Consider the following 16386-nt stretch of genomic DNA (forward strand, 5'->3'; position numbering starts at 1 on the left):
GGTTGGGCATCGTCCCCCAAACCAAAGGGTCCCTGTTCGGTTCCTGGTAGGGGCACATGCCTGGGTTACAGGCCAGGTCCCCAGTTGGGGATGTGTGGAGGGCAATTGACTGGTGTTTCTCTTGTACATCGATGTTTCTCTCCCTCTCTTTCTCCCTTTCCCTCTCTCTAAAAACATATACAATCTTTAAGAAAAAGGGCTACAGAGTCCACAGAGCCGCTGTCAGCCACTGCCCTGCTTCCACAAGCATTTGCTGGGACGCTCCAACTCTGATTTGGGGTGCGCTCAGATTTCTTAATTTGTTTCTTCCAAAATGAAAATAAGTTTTTGGTTATGTAAGTATGAAGATTTTATATATATTCGGAAAATATAAGCAACCAACACAGAGGTGAGAGGGAAAGTCACCCCAAATCCCATCATCCTGGGAGAGCATCTTGTGAACATCTTTACAGACCTTCCAGTGGGTTTGAAGTCGCACACATGGCAGACAAGCTGTTTGATACCTGGCTTTGTCTTCTCGACATGTAGCAAGGCTCCAGTAAGGTAAGAGTAGGCTGCTCATCACAGATGTGTGCGTGGAAGCAGGACGGCTGTGCAGGGTGAGATGGTGTGGGAGGAAGGTGTCTGCCCAGGCTGGACGGTTGCTCCGTGAGACCTATGTGTCCTTAGGCTCACTCACACTGGGGCTCTGGCCCGAGGGCAGGCAAAGACCCAGTAGGGGTCTGGTGTATTCCTGATGGTGAGCCCTTGGCCACGGAGCGTGATTGCTTTGGAAGAGGACTGGACCCCTCGTCTACAAGGCTGACCAGGAACCTGAAGCTCAGATTGATCAGGAGCCAGACCTCTGACCCACCCACCGTTTCCCCAGCAACATGATGCAGTGAGAGAGATGTACACCAGATGGCGCTGTGGAACCCACGCAGCCCGGCCCACCCCCAAAGTCGGGAGGCCTCCGGTACTGCAGATAACGGGAGTATGCTGTGCTCCCCACACACTTCTGTACTTCGTTGGCCCCCAAAGAGCCCATGGGGGAACACATTTGTCAAGGCCCTTCTCTAACTTGTCCCCGGACTTCAGTTCCCACACCCCGCTGTAAGAGCGGATTCCTATCACTGCGATGGTTTCCATATCTGGATTCAATTTACTCTTTGCTGCACCAGACTTCCCACCCTTCCCAAACCATCTCCCCACCCCTCGGCGCCTATCCTTAGAGCACCCCTTTATCTGGTGCTAAAGGCCCAGCACCAGCACTGCCTCTGCAAAGCCTTCCTGACCCCTACCCACCCACGGCTCCTTCCCTCCTGTGGGTGCCTCCCCAAACACTCCTGCCAGCTGGGGCAGGGCCTGGCTGTGATCCCCTGGGCACCCAGCACCCAGCACAGGGCCTGGCACAGAGCTGCCATCATGGAGTGAATCAGTCCTCCAGTTCAGTCCTGGTAGGCCCACATTGAGGGGGAGGGGTGGGTCATAAAAAACCCTGGACCTGCATTTTGGTGGGCCTGGACTGAGCCTCTACCTCAGATACCTAGATTAAGGCTTTCCCTTCACTGGGCCTCAGTTTATTCTTCTGTTGAATGAAAACTGTGAATCAGATTGTCTCTAAGGTCCCTCTTAAAGGGACTTTTCTCCCTGCTCCTGATGTGAGAGGTGAGTGACTTGCCCAAGGTCTCACTGTCCTCAGGACTCAGGTCTGAGCCAGAGATCACTAACCCAGATGTCAAGAGGCTGTTGTCCCTGCTCTTCACCCCCAGGCGGGGCAGTGCTGGGGCCATCTCTGTCCCTACTGGCTTTGGCTGAGGGAGCCCCAAGGGAGCCCAAGGAGCCCCAAGAGGGCCTGTGCCAAGCCAGCAAGAGCTTCCATCCCTCCACAAGCCACCTCTACACATGCTCACTGCAGCTTAAGTGTAACGCACTTGTTTATTGTGAAAACAATGTAAGCTCTGCAGGCATTTTGGAAAATGAAGGAAAAACAGCCAACACACACAGTCTCCCCAACCACCCACTGCTCAGCACCAAGATGGAACTAAAGCCAGCAACAGTCTGCCCTGCTCTCTGCAGGTCCTCTAGGGACTAGTCTAAGCGCATCTCCTCCCCTGCACCCTCATCTCCTCACAGCCTGGACAGGCTGCAGTGGCAGCCCCATTTAGCAATGAGGAACAGGCTCAGAGGGTGGGAGGGACCTGCCCAAGGTCACCTGGCTGGGAGGGGCAGCCCCAGGAATGATCGGCTGACTGTATACCCACTACACCTGTGCTGCCCTGTTGGGCTGGGATGACCCACCTTCAGAGGGTCACACTTGAGCTAGGGGAAAAGAGGGTCAACGACGCTGTATTTGTTCAGTAACATGCTGACACCTGGCTTTCCACCAAGGGGCCAGGGAAACGCATGGGTTTAGGGGACTGGAACTGAACGTGAATCCTGACTGTTCTGTGTGACCCAGGAAAGCCACTTCACCTCTCTGGTGTCCGTAACTATATCTGGAAATTAAGTATAAGGGTACTCACCTCAGAGGATTCTGGCAAAAGTCAGTGAAACGCCCAAAGTATGAGCTCTATCTACAGTTGCCCAAAGCAAACATGGAAGTCACTAACCTTCAAACCTTAGCCAACTGCCTGGCCCAGGCTTCCTTCCTGAGCAGGATCCTACTCGAATGGGGTCCTGGGCCCCCCGCCTTCAAGCCCGGCTTCCTTTGGTGCTCTGGAAACACACTCCTGGCCAGGCGTCTCAGTCCCAGTTCCCTCAGCCCTGCTCTTCGCTCTCCCTGGGGCCTCCCCCAGGCCACACCTGAACACCAGTTGCTAGGGATGAGTCTCCCTCTTAAAGGGACATACTGGTGGCCACAAGGGCCACCCCATCTGATTTTCCTGGGTTTGTGTCTCAGGGCAGTTCACTCCCCTCTCTGGGTTTCAGTGTCTACCTCACTGAAATGGTTGTAGTGAGAGATTAGAGAGAGACCGTGAAAGGTATTTGTGAAGAAACTGGGTCACTACAGGTCTAAAGCATAAGTGCGCTATTATTGGGAGCTTATCGTTGCTTGTCTCTGAAAAGGTGGACCCGAAGTGTGGGAGACAAACATTTGTCCTGCCCCGCGGGCCCCATCCTACAGCTTCCGGATTCCAGTATGGGGTGGAGCCCAGGCATTTGCATTTAACCAACTCCTTAGGAATTCTTCTGCGATGGAATAGGTGTCAGCTGTGAGATTTTAGAGACTAATCTGGCCAGTTGTAGCTCCACCCACAGGTGGGCCCTGGGAAAGGGTTTTAGGGTCGCCAGTGGCCTGAGTCTCAGAGACCAGATCCAGCTGGAGCAGGAGGTGCAAGGAGAAGAGTTCGTCTTCTCTCTCATGGAGATGGTTCTTCTGTTTTCTGTCGGCATCCAACAGACAACAAAAGCTTCTTGTTTTCCTACAGTGTTCCCTGGACTCCCAGCAATGTCTGCCACGATACGCTTGTCTCACGAATGAACCGAATTTTGCTGCGGGGCCTGGAAAAAAAAGATTTTTCCTTTTGCCTCTTGACTCCTGTATGGCTCCTCAGAATGATTATTGATCCTGTGTTTTAAATTTTTTTATGGTTACAAAATTTTTTAAATTATTTATTTATTTATTTATTTATTTTTAGAGAGAGGGGAAGGAAGGGAGTAAGAGAGGGAGAGTAACATCAATGTGTGGTTGCCTCTTGCATGCCCCCTCCCAGGGACCTGGCCCGCAACCCAGGCATGTGCCCTGACTGGGAATCAAACCAGCAACCCTTTGGTTCTCAGGCCAGCATTCAGTCTACTGAGCCTCACCAGCCAGGGCCTGTCTTTTCAATTTTTTGACATTTGTACATCACAAAATTTTTTAAAGATTTTATTTATTTATTTATTTATTTTCAGAGACAGGGGAAGGGAGGGAGAAAGAGAGGGAGAAACATTGATGCGAGAGAGAAATATCAATCGATTGGTTGTCTCTCCTACGCACCTTGGCCAGGGGTGAAACCTGCAACCCAGGCACGTACCCTGACCGGGCCTGGAACTGGAGACCTTTTGATGGTGGAACTCCAGACACAGGAAATTTTAGTTCTAGGTAATAGTCAATAAGCTTAGTAATTCATGCATAGAAAAAGCTATTGTTCTTCCAGGAACTGAAGGTATGACCCTCCTTGACTCCACGAGACCATAAACAGTTCCACCTTTGTGCCTCAGGAGGACTGCAAGAGGTCAAGATGGTATCTGAGCCATTGTGCTCCAAGGCAAGGACTACCAGCTTCCGACCACTACCCAGGACACAGATGAAAGAATGACGCAGCTTTTTATCTGATTAATTTTTTTCCCTGAATTCCAATCCCCTTACCTATACTTTTCTTCTCCTTATAAAAAGGGTCAGTTTAAAATGGAACATAAGACAGTCTGTTAGGGCACACAAACTGCTGTCTTCCGAGATCGCCAGCCATCTGAATAAAGCACCCATAAAGATTCAACCCCTGTCTCTGCTTATTGATTTTGGCAGTGACAGGCAGTGGCTTTTTCTGGCTCCACTTCTGCTTTGCCGGAGGACCCTCAACCTGCTGAGCCACACTGGTCAGCGCTCATCACCAATTTTCTTGCATTGATTTTGATTTTAAAAAACATTACATTAACCCTGGCTGCCGTGGCTCAGTGGATTAAGTGCCGATCTGCCAACCAAAGGGTCACAGGTTGAATTTCCAGTCTAGGGCACATGCTTGGGTTGCAGGCCAGGTTCCCTGGTTAGAGAGGCAACCACACACTGATGTTTCTCTTCCTCCCTCCCTTCCCCTCTCTAAAATAAATAAATAAAATCTAAAAACAAAACAAAAACAAAAAAAGCATATTACATTAAAACATTATCTTGATTACTGAGTTTATTTTTGTGCCCGCTTAAATTTTGTGCATGAGGCCTGGTCTCAGCCCTGCCAGCCTGGAGGTGCTCTGTGCAGCCTCGGGCTCACGCCCTTCCTTTTTCTTCATCAAGTGGAGACAAGAATACCTTCTGGAGCTGCTGTGAGCGTACAAGAAGATGTGTGGTCAAGTGTCCACTATGATGACTGGCACACGATCAGGGATTGACAAGCAACAGTTTTTACTATCTCACCTTCTATAGTCCTAACAGGTGGGAATTATGTCCCCATTATATAGATGAAGAAACAGGCCAAGTGAGGGAAGGTGATCTGTTCAACCTTTGTTGTTAGAAGGGATCAAACTGCAGTTTCCTGGACTCTGACACCAGTGGTCTCCTCGGGGCAGCTACCAACACAGAAAAGCAAACAGGCCATCAAAAACATGGTGCACAGTGGTGCCTGCCACTCATAGGTGTGTGGGTGAGTGTGTCAACTACATGACCTGAGTTGATCACTGGAATCAGGGCTGAGGATGGCAAGTGCAGCAAAGATCCCTTCCCAGGTACAGCCTCAAGCTGAAGGGCCCCTGGGACAACAGAGGGATGTGGAGGCAGGCCTTTGGCTCTGGAGTGTGGGAGAAGGGAAAAACAGAGAGCCCTGGAGGATAGGAAGCTGCAGTCAACACATTTCCAAGGAGGGAAATATCTTTGAATTTCATGCTACTTTGAATTCCCAGCAACAGCCTGCTACTTTTCAATATCAAAAATGGGATCACACAACAATTAAAATAAATAAAATATATTTAGAAAACAGAATCATAATTTTTCCATATTAAATATTCTACAACACAGCCCTGGCTGGTGTGGTCAGTGAATTGAGCACAGGCCTGCGAAGCAAAGGGTTGCTTGTTTGATTCCCAGTCACAGCACATGCCTGGGTTTCCTGCCAGGTCCCCAGTAGAGGGCCCGAGAGAGGCAACCATACATTGATGTTTCTCTCCCTCCTTTCTCCTCTCTCTAAAAATAAATAAATAAATATTCTACAACACAGATTTTTATGACTTCATCTTATAGATGATTCATAATTAATTTCACGAATCCCCTCCCCTTTTTTCCTTTTATTTTCTAGAGGTTGAACTGCTGGCTCAAAACGTTTGCACATTTTTAAGACTTTGACAGGCAATGGCTGTTTAATCCATAACAGTATCAAGCACATCTATACAAAATCTCCTTTGGCCTGAGCCTGCTATGTGACAGGAGTTTTGCGGGGTCTTTTACACAAATTTTTCTTTTTTTAATGTGCACAGCAACCCTACAATGTAGGTGTTCTTCCCATTCTTCAAATAGAAATACAAAGCTTCAGAGAAGGGAAATGACTTGCTGGAAGTCACATAGTAGTGGAGCTGGGAAAACAACCTAGAACTGACCCCAGGGTCAACGCGATGATTAAATAGTTGTGAAAGAGCGATCCAGGAAGGCTTCTTGAAGAGGGTGGGCCATGCGCTGAGCCTTATGGGGTGGACAGAATGACAGCAGGAGAAGAGAGGGGAAAACCATCTGGCAAAGTCCAGAGCCTGAACAAAGACCATCAGATTTCAACCTCAGGATTTTTAGGGCAAAGGCATTAGCCGGCAGGGACGAGTCACAGAGTGATTTAAGGCGGGCACGGAGAGTTGGGACAGTCCAGCCCTCGCCCCGCCTCGTGGGGCCCTGCACTGCAGACTCGAGACCCCGCCCCGGTCCAGCCCCTCCACCTCCAGAAGCAATCAGTATCATCCATCTACGGCCCAGCTGTGGCACGACCCTCTTTTCCGGGTTCTACCTCTCCCCTCCGAGCCCAGGCCCCGCCTCCTCATGGGTTGGAACAATCCATCTGTGCCGGGTTCTGCCCCGCCCCATTTCCCCGTCCCTTCTCCGCCCTATGCAACCAAAATCATCCTGTCGAGTTAGCTCAGGCCGGGCCCCCACCTCCCGCCGAGACCACGCCCCAGACACGCCCTTTAGAGATTGGCGCAACCGGGTCAGCCCGCCGATCCCGCCCCTCCCAGCCCCGCCCTATCTTGCCTCTCTGCCGCGCGGCCTCGGGAGCCACATCCCACGACTCTGCCGGGCGCGCGGAGCTGCAGCCATGGCTGTGACCACTGAGGGCGCCCGCAGGAAGGAGCGCGTGCTCTGCCTGTTTGACGTGGACGGAACCCTCACGCCAGCTCGCCAGGTAGGGACCCGACCTTCTGAAGCTCGGGTCGGGAATGTCACGCAGTTACCCGGAGGCCGTATGTGGGGCCTGCAGCGGAGTGACCCGGACCTCAGAGGCCGAGTGTGGGATTCAGCCGTGCTCGGTCCCCGACACCCTTGATCGCCGCTAGGAATGACGGACACCCGATCCCTCACGTCACAACCCCCGAGCGTCCGGGCTGGGTCGATTCTGGAGGGAGGAGGCTGCGAGGGAGGGTCTAGCTTCCCTCCCTAACCCTCTGCCAGCCTTCCCCATGCCAACGTTTGGCTCTCGAAGACCCCCGTATCCCTAGCCGGGGCTCTCCTCAGTTCAGTCCTAGGATGCACCGGTAGCCGGAAGCTGGCGTCTGAACTCGGGTTTCAGATGGGACTTGGAGCACACCCAAGTGTCAAATTCGCCATCTGGTGGGGGGGTAAGGGGATTTCAGAACCATCTATTCCAACCTTTGCAGGCCTGGGCCTGGATCTACTTTCTCAAACCCCTCTCCCACTTTCCATCCCAGCCGTGGAGGGAAGGAGGGAGAGATTTCTATGCCTTTTCGGTTGACTATGGGCCCTGCCCACCTGGAGGTGAGAGTTCTCAGGACTAACCTGGTCACACGGAGGATATTGTGGTACTGGTTAGCTGGGAGTGCAGTGCTTCTAAAGACATCCCACCCTGTGGGTCCTCCGCCCTCTGCTGCACACACTGTTTTTCTCCCTTTGGACTTCACCCCGGATGAGCCGCGAGATCCCTCCTCACTAGCTGGCTGCTTGGATAAACAGGCCTCTTTCTCACCTGCCCTGCATGTACTCCGCCCTCTAGTCTGGGGCCACAAGGACCAGCTGAGGGATCTCCTAGAGTCGGGAGCCAGTAGGGCTGGGTTACAGGGCAGGGGCTGATGGAAACAGGTCTTGGTGTCCACTCTTAGGTCCTGCATGCCCCATCCTCTTCCCTGTGGGAAGGCTCTGGATTGGGCCCTGGGACACATGGAGGAATCAGGCCTTCCTGCCCTCCGTCAGCTCCCCAGTCCTCTGGGATGGGAGAGAGATGACAGGGGAGGGAGAGTGTCAGTGTCTAAAAACAGCCCCTTTCCTCTGACTCTGCTTCTCTGGCCCAACAGCCTGTAGGAGAATGGTGTTAATACTGCCCGCCAGTGTCATTGCCAGGCCCTGTCCTTAGTGCTTTCTGAAAGTTAATTTTTTTAAGATTTTGTTTATTTATTCTTAGAAAGAGGAGAAGGGAGGGAGAAAAAGAGGGAGAGAAACATCAATGTGTAAGAGAAACATCAATCAGTCACCCCTCGAGTCCCCAACCGGGGACCGCAATCCAAGCATGTGCCCTTACTGGGAATCAAACCTGCGACCCTTGGTCCATACCAGCCAGGGAAAAAGTTAATTTTTAATTATACAGGTATAATTTATGAATATTTGTCTAATTAAAAATGCATTCTCTTGAAATAAATGAAAACAACAGAGAGGGCTAATTCTCCACGTACTGTGTCAGGACCCAGTCCCCTCCCCAGGGCGTCCCGGCTGCCTGTTGTGTGGCTTCCTCCCAGGCTTTTATCTGGGTCTCTGTTTGCCCAGAGGAAACATTAAGCATTGTTTTATGAGGCTTCTTAAAAAATAAGTGGTATCGTACATCATACTGTGTGTGTCTTCCTGCAACTTGTTTTTGACAATTAGCCTGTCTGAGGACTCTCCCATGTGGGAAGTACAGGCCTGACTTACCCTGTGTAACCGCAGTGTAATATGTCAGAGCTGGTGTGTGCCATTTTGTGAATGATGGGCACGTAAGTCGCTTGAAGTTTTCCACTGTTGTAAACCCCTGCGAACCTCTATACCCGCCTGGGCAAGAGGAGCGGAAATGCTGGGTGACGGGACATGTGCATTATAAGTTTTAGTAAATTTTGCCAAATTACCCTCCAGAATGGCTAGTTTGCACTCTCACCAGCCATATTGAGTGTGCCTGTCCCCCCCACCCCCTGTATCATTGTCCACACTTGATATTGTCAGCTTTGAATATCTGAGTGTTTGAAAACATGGATTATAATTCATTAGTTTACATTTCCTGGGTGGGGAATCTTTTCACGTAATCAATCGGTCACCAGTTAATTGGTCATTTCTAAACACTTCCTAGCAGGTGTTGCTACTGTGACCCCCATTTGATTGATTGGACTAACAAGGCAAAGAAAGGCAAAGCCATTTGCTCAAAGGTCATCCTGCTACTGAGGGACTTGAGCCAGAGTTTGAACCCAGGTGCATCTGATTTTGGTTGTTGGGTTTTTTTTAAGATTTTATTTGTTTACTTTTAGAGAGAGGGGAAGGGAGGGAGAAAGAGAAAGAGAGAAACATCAACATGTGGTTTCTTACATGACCCCTACTTGGGACCTGGCCCGCAACCCAGGTATGTACTATGACTGGGAATCGAACCAGCAACCCTTTGGATTGCAGGTCGGTGTTCAATCCACCGAGCCACACCAGCTGGGGCCCAAGTGCATCTGATTTTTTTAAGATCTGTGTTCTAAACCTTGAACTGCCTCAGATCCAGGTGGAACATGGGCTCCCTGGATTCTGAGCGCAGAGTGAGGGCTGAGCGGAGGCCCCAGACGTGCTGACAGCCAGCATCCTTTGCTTCTCTACCCGTCGCAGAAAATTGACCCCGAGGTGGCTGCCTTCCTGCAGAAGCTGCGAAGCAGGGTGCAGATCGGTGTGGTGGGCGGCTCCGATTACTCTAAGATTGCTGAGCAGCTGGGAGAGGGGGACGAAGGTAGGAGGAGCTGGCCAGGGCCAGCTCAGCAGTTGGGTTGGGTTGGGGGCGGGAGCGGGAGTTGGGGAGATCCCTGGATCAACATGCCTTCAAAGACCCAGCCCTGTTTCTGTGCGGCAAAGGAGGTAGAAGAAATGGCCAGATGTTTCCTCACTGGTTCAGCAACCACTTAGTGAGCACCTATCATGTGCCAGGCACTGTTTTTGGTTTAAAGATTTTATTTATTTATTTTTAGAGAGAGGAGAAGGAAGGAAGAGAGGGAGAGAAACATTGGTGAGAGAGATGTTGATCGATTGTCTCTTGCACACCCCCAACCGGGGACCTGGCTTGCAACCTGAGCATGTGCCCTGACTGGGAATCGAACCAGTGACCTTTTGGTTTGCAGTCCTGGGATCAATCCACTAAGCCACACCAGCCAGAACCAGGCATTGTTTTTTTAAAGAAACAGTAGGGAACAGAAGCAGAATCCTGCCCTGACATAGTTTACATTCTTAGTTCTCCCTGCTGAATTTCAATTTCCCCATCTTTAAAATAGGCATAACCAATTATGGCTACCATTTCTTCAAAACGACCATGTGTTAGCTTCCTTTCATTTAATCCTCACCACTGCGCTTCAGTGCGTACATGATTATCCATTTTATAGAGGAGGATTCTGAAGTCACCCAGGAAGTGTTTGGCCCCAGAACCCCTGTTCTCAGCCAGGTTCCTGATCTTAGTTCAGGCAGATACTCCAGCTCCTCAGACCAGAAACTTCCTGGAGTTTCCCTTTTCCCCACCTCCTTGTTCATCAGCCAGTCCAGAAATGTCTCCCTGTGTCCCCGTGTCTCCATCCCCACAGCCCCACCACTGATCGCCTCCCACCTGGAACGTGCGACAGCCTCTGGCTGCGTTCCCTGTGCCTCCCCACTCCTGCCCACTCCAGTCACTTCTCATCTCCTTGGCTCTGGACACCTGGTCTCACACTCTCTCTCTCTCTCCTGGCCTCTCCATGTCCCTGAAGTCATCGAGAAGTTTGACTATGTGTTTGCTGAGAACGGGACAGTGCAGTATAAGCATGGACGACTGCTCTCCAAGCAGGTCAGTGTCGCCCCAGGCCCTTAGCCGAGGGACGCTTTTCCACGGTGAGTGAAGCAGTCCATGGTGCCCTCTGTCCTGGGTGCGGGGAGGGGCACCATGCCTGCTCCACTCAGAGCCTCGTGTTCCATGCCCAGACCATCCAGAACCACCTCGGGGAGGAACTGCTGCAGGACTTGATCAACTTCTGCCTCCGCTACATGGCCCTGCTCAGACTGCCCAAGAAGCGGTGAGACCCTGCCCAGCCTGTGTCCAGCCCTTCCTCCCAGTTCGGGGCCTAAGGAGGAAAGGGCAGGCCTCTGGTGGGACCTGGAGATGCTCCAGCCCTGACTTACTGAGGGGGTATTCTTATCCCCTGTGCAGTCCAGATGGGGCTGGATTGAATTCAGGGCCTTGTCTCCTTCTCTCTGATTCCCACCCCATCACCACCAGTGGAACCTTCATCGAGTTTCGGAATGGCATGCTGAACATCTCACCCATCGGCCGGAGCTGCACCCTGGAAGAGCGAATCGAGTTCTCTGAACTGGACAAGGTGCCACCTTAGGCTGTAGGGCCTCAGTTACTCAACCTCTCTGAGCCTCAATTTTCTCATCAGTGAAATGGGTTGAGAGTGGGGTGTTCCGATAGAACCGATACCCTGGACACCTACCATGTGCCATGGCTATAGGCGTGTCTCCCTCCTCTGATGACCGACACCACCAACCACCTGCTTACGTAAACTCACACCTCGGGCACCCTCTACACCTCCCCACCCACACAGGGTCCAACAATCATCCCTGCTGATTCAGCCTCTGGAGTTGGTCTCAAATCTGTTCGCCTATGTCTCCCCCGGTGCCCCACTCCCCACACGTGGTAAAACCAGTCTACTCTCCAGCAGTTCCGCTGAGAACCTTGACAAGCACATCTGTCTCCTCTGCTCACAGCCCTCCATGGCCCTCTTGCCAACTGGACAATGTCTCAGCCTCCTCCTGTGGTGTCCTGAGGGTCTGTCTGCCTGGCTCAGGCCCACCTGTTCAGCTTACTCTGTGCATCTGTGCTTAGGACTTACCAAGGCCCTTTGTGTGCTGCCCCTGCCACACCTTGAATTGCATTTTGCTTGTCATCCTCACCCCCCCTTCCAGGGATGGAGTGAGTTCATCCATCCGAGCCTTTTCACGCTGGCCCGTCCCTGGCCTCTCTGACCTGAAGTCTGCTGTCCCCCATGGCTCTCCGGCCATGTCCCGTTTGTGATTGTAAGACAGCAGGCAGTCTCCCGCTCCAGGGCTGTGCCCTCAGACACGGCTTGTCCTTTCATCTCCCTCACACCTGCTCAGATGTCACCTTCTCAGTGGGGCCTTCCCCGAGCATGACATTTAACGTTGCGTCCCCCTGCACCTCCGACTCCTCTGTTTGATTTCTCCCCAAGCAGCCTTCGCCACCCACTCAACACTGGATCACCTGCTTTTTAAACCTTGGCTGATGTCTGGTCCCCCGCCAAAGCTGTAAGCTCCTTCAGGGCCAGGATTTCTGTGCTGTTCGCTGCCAAATCCCCGGGGCCCAGCCCATACCTGGCACATAGCAAGGGCTCAAGAAATAATTTTTGAATGAATGAAATAGGTGGTATTATCCCCATTTTATGAATGAGGAAACTGAGGTCCAGAGAGGGCAAGTGATTTGTTCAGGGTCACGTAGGAAATTGGTTGCAGAGCAAAGATTTGAACTTGAGACAGGTTTCCCTGAGGGTGGGTGGGAACTCAAGTGATGCACCTCCTAGCTCAGTGAACCCCACCCCCTCTCTGTCCAGAGGCTTGGGGTAGACAACGCCCTCCAGGCGGGGAGACTTTTCCTGTGGGAGTGGCGAAGACTCCCACACACGTGCCCCTTCTCAGGCCACCCCGGGTTCCAGTCCCAGCTCCACCTTCTGCTTGACGAATCAGTCACCTGGAAAATGACTTCACTACTGTATGCCTCTGTTTTCTCATCCTTTTTTTTTTTTTTTTTTTTTTTTTTTTTTTTTTTTTTTAAGATTTTACTTTTCAGAGAGAGGGAATGGGAGGGAGAGAAAAAAGAGAAACATTGATCGGTTTCTTCACACCCCCCAACCTGGGACCTGGCCCGAAACCCAGGCATATGCCCTGACCAGGAATCAAACTGGCGACCTAACAGTTCTCAGGCCGATGCTCAATCAACACCAGCCAGGGCGTGTTTTCTCATCTTTAAAGTGGGGGTGATCACAGTTCCCACCTTGTGGGGTATAATGAGGACTGGGCAGGATGGAGGTCTGCCAGCGTTCACTCTCCCCACAACCCCAAGGAAGGTCTCCTCTCGGCTCTTTGGCTGTTGTTCGCCTGCTCCTGGTGCTGCAGTGGGGCGTGTGCCACTGGGCCTCCTGCACGCCCTGCTGAGGCTGGACTTGGCACATGGGGCTGGTTCTCCAGAGACAGCAGGCACAGCCAGCCACCTGAAACCACTTAGGACCATTCCTCCGTACCAGTTAGGTGACTTGCCCGTGGTCACACAGCCAGGAAGCACAGTAGCTAGGCCTGGAACCTGGGTCGTGGCAGGCCTTCTAGCTCATGTCCTCCCCGGACCACTTCTAGGCTCCAAACCGCTGGCCATCACCTGTCTCCCTCTTCGTCCCAGTCCCACCCAAGGCTTTGACTGACAAAGGCACAGTACGAGGCACTCCACTCCTGTGCTCTCCGGTGGCTTTTGGTCCCCCAGAATGTGTCCTAACTCTCCAAACCAGGCCTCCAGGCTCCGTGTGAGCTGACCATCCTGCTAAGCTGCTTGGGCCACATGGGGACAGCCCACCCCCACCCTCTGCCACAGCCTGGGCCGAGGGAGCTGACCACTCCTGTGTGCTGGCTCCCCCTCCCCACTAGTACAGCTGCCCCTCCAGGCTCCGCATGGCTGTTCCCCTCTGTGGTCCCAGCCGGGCCAGGTTGGTGAGTGAAAGCCCCTGACTGCACGTTGTAGATATGCTGCCCCGGGGGCTGGGGGCTGGGGCTCCCTGGGCCCTGCTGGCTCCCCCCACCCAGGCCAGTCCACTGCACCCAGGGGCGCCCAGCCAATGAACGTTGCCTGATTGGTGCTCTGTTTGAGCCCGCCATCCTGCTGACCTCCCTCTGAGCGCCCACTGCTACTTATTAACAGGCCTTCGTGTGCTCTCTTCTTACACTCACGTCTGCTGTCTGAACCGTGGTTTGCTGTGTTGAGCTGGGCAGAGCCCTGCCCTGAGGTGGGCTCTATGACTTTGGGCTCAGGCTGCCCTTTCCCGTCAGCGTTGCTCCTTTAGCCTCTACTCCAGGGTGTCCTTCCGAACACTCCCCTGCATCCCCACTGGCAGGACGTGGCACTGAGTCCCGTCACTGACCTTCTGGGTTCGGGCCCTGGCTCTACCACTGAGGCTGGGTGACCTTGAACAGGTGCAGGCCCTCTCCGCTGGCTTCCCATAGGTCAGGAGGGGTCATGTGTCCACCTGGGGGACTTAGTGAGTTCTCAGGAGCTGTGTGCCCAGCACAGGGGTTGGCTCCCAGCAGCCTCTGAGCCCTGGTCTGCTTTCTTCCCTCCTGCAGAAGGAGAGGATCCGGGAGAAGTTTGTGGAAGCTCTGAAAACTGAGTTTGCTGGCAAAGGGCTGAGATTCTCCCGAGGTACGTGTCCACCCACTTGGGGCCTGAGGGGCAGGGCCGGCCCTGGAGCCTCGCTGCACTGCAACCCCCACTCCCCCCGCAGAACACAGGCAGGCTCAGGCCGAACAACCAGGGACTCCGTGTGTTACCACCTCCCGCTCCTCTGCACCTAAACCCAGTCAGCAGCCCCCCACCCAGTTGCTCAAGGCAAAAACGAACGTCTCCTTTGAGTTTTCTCCCTCACCCCTTCCCAAGTCCAGTCTGCTGACAAGTCCCGGAACCCTCTGTCTGGAATCCACCTGGAATCCGCCCACTGCCCACGCCTCCCCTACCAGCAGCCTCGGCCCGGCTCCATCTGGCTGCCTCCTCACCTTCCACCCATCCCCACAGTGGCCAGAGGGGTCCTTACGGAGGAACAGACCTGTTACACTCCTCGCCCTCACCTCTCTTGGGGACTGTACTTGCTCCCCAGCCACCACCGTGCCGGCTTACATCTCAGCTCAGTGTCACCTCCTCAGAGAAGTCTCCCCTACCATGCTGGCTGAGAACTCCCCGCCACCCCACTGACTCACCTGGATCAAAACTGCCACAAGGACCCCGAGTCTGTCTGTCCTGTGCCTGGGCCTCAGGAGGCTCTCAGGGAGGTCGAATGAAGTGACCAATGGAGAGCCTGACCCAGGCCACCCCTCTGCGGGCCTTGTCCGCCCCGCCCCTGCAGGAGGCATGATCAGCTTTGACGTCTTCCCCGAGGGCTGGGACAAACGCTACTGCCTGGACAGCCTGGGCCAGGACAGCTTCGACACCATCCATTTCTTCGGGAACGAGACCAGTCCCGTGAGTGTGGCTCAGCCCAGGTCCCTCCCACTCCACGTCACCCCCCAGGTCAAGGCCAGGGCACGGGGTGACAGAACAGACCTTGGGGGACTCCCCGAGAACAGCCTGTGCTCACCAGCCCATTACACAGATTGGAAGGCTGGGGCGCAGAGCTGGCTGGGCACTTGCTTCATGTCACATAACAAGTTAGGGCAGACCTGGTAAGGGCAGAGGACGGCTTTCTGAATGTTCTGAGGGGACATCCAGAACATTCTCCTCTGCAGAAGCCAGTGTGGGAGGAGACCACACTGAGTCAGAGTGGGTACTGGTCCCCAACCTGGGAGCCTTGTCCAGGCGCCACCATCTCTGTCTCCTTCTGTGCACAGGGTGGGAACGACTTTGAGATCTATGCCGACCCCCGCACTGTGGGCCACAGTGTGGTCTCCCCTCAGGACACAGTGCAGCGATGTCGTGAGATCTTCTTCCCAGAGACAGCCCATGAGGTGTGACCGCGACTCCCAGAGACCTCCGCCCAGGCTGAGAAAACACCCTGGCCCCGGTGCTCAGTGGGCGCCTGGCCCTTCCGTCTCCAGCCCAGGACGCCTGCCTCACTGCCTGCTGCAAGGCCCACTGTGACGGGGCCAGGGTCTGTGCAGACCGTCCCTGGCGGCCAGCTCCTGGTGGGACTGGCTCCACCCTCCACCCCAGTGGCCCGGGCTCCAGCTGCTGCTTGTATTTCTGAACAGGACAGGTTTCCGTCTGCACTGGGTGGAGGTGTGCGTGAGTGTCCGTGTGAGACAGAGCCCACCCTGCCTGCCTGTCCCAAACTGGGGTGCAGGGTGGTGGGGAGGGTGTGTATTTACTAGAACTTTATCACAAATATTAAAGCTCCCAGGACAAGGCATGCATCAGTTCTTTCTGAATGGGTAATTGGTGCCAGCCACAGATGCCGTCGTGGCCACCTCTTCGCAGATGAGGAAACTGGCACAGGTGGCAGGGACTCAGTGTAGGTCACACAGAAGTCTCTGACCCAGTGAAGAAGGGTGGTTTGGGGTGTTCTCCC

At 53.6% G+C, this 16386-nt stretch overlaps 1 protein-coding gene across 3 annotated transcripts; it reads left to right on the top strand.

Moving 5' to 3' along the window:
* The first annotated feature begins 6883 nt into the window (after positions 1-6883).
* On the top strand, positions 6884-16225 carry PMM1 (phosphomannomutase 1). 3 transcript variants are annotated; one of them, XM_037160568.2, is made up of 8 exons: positions 6892-7052; positions 9707-9824; positions 10825-10901; positions 11036-11127; positions 11262-11430; positions 14456-14531; positions 15229-15344; positions 15710-16225. In XM_037160568.2, exons 1-8 carry the CDS (start codon positions 6966-6968, stop codon positions 15830-15832), a joined length of 858 nt encoding a protein of 285 aa, XP_037016463.1. In that variant the 5' UTR covers positions 6892-6965; the 3' UTR covers positions 15833-16225. The 3 variants fall into 3 exon arrangements, with proteins under 3 accessions (XP_037016466.2, XP_037016463.1, XP_037016464.1); XM_037160569.2 differs by having other exon boundaries at positions 6895-7052; positions 11331-11430; XM_037160571.2 differs by lacking the exons at positions 15229-15344; positions 15710-16225 and adding an exon at positions 14983-15222 and having other exon boundaries at positions 6884-7052.
* Positions 16226-16386: the final 161 nt, after the last annotated feature.

This window comes from Artibeus jamaicensis, unplaced genomic scaffold, assembly GCF_021234435.1.
Source record: "Artibeus jamaicensis isolate MK-2021 breed Jamaican fruit bat unplaced genomic scaffold, CSHL_Jam_final contig_233, whole genome shotgun sequence".
Taxonomy (NCBI): Eukaryota; Metazoa; Chordata; class Mammalia; order Chiroptera; family Phyllostomidae; genus Artibeus; species Artibeus jamaicensis.

Bases quoted from the DNA above. Each gene is read 5' to 3' on its own strand.
- PMM1 (XM_037160568.2), top strand. From the start codon at position 6,966: ATGGCTGTGACCACTGAGGGCGCCCGCAGGAAGGAGCGCGTGCTCTGC. The intron at 7,053-9,706 runs GTAGGGACCCGA...TACCCGTCGCAG, and splicing joins CCCTCACGCCAGCTCGCCAG to AAAATTGACCCCGAGGTGGC. The intron at 15,345-15,709 runs GTGAGTGTGGCT...TTCTGTGCACAG, and splicing joins TCGGGAACGAGACCAGTCCC to GGTGGGAACGACTTTGAGAT.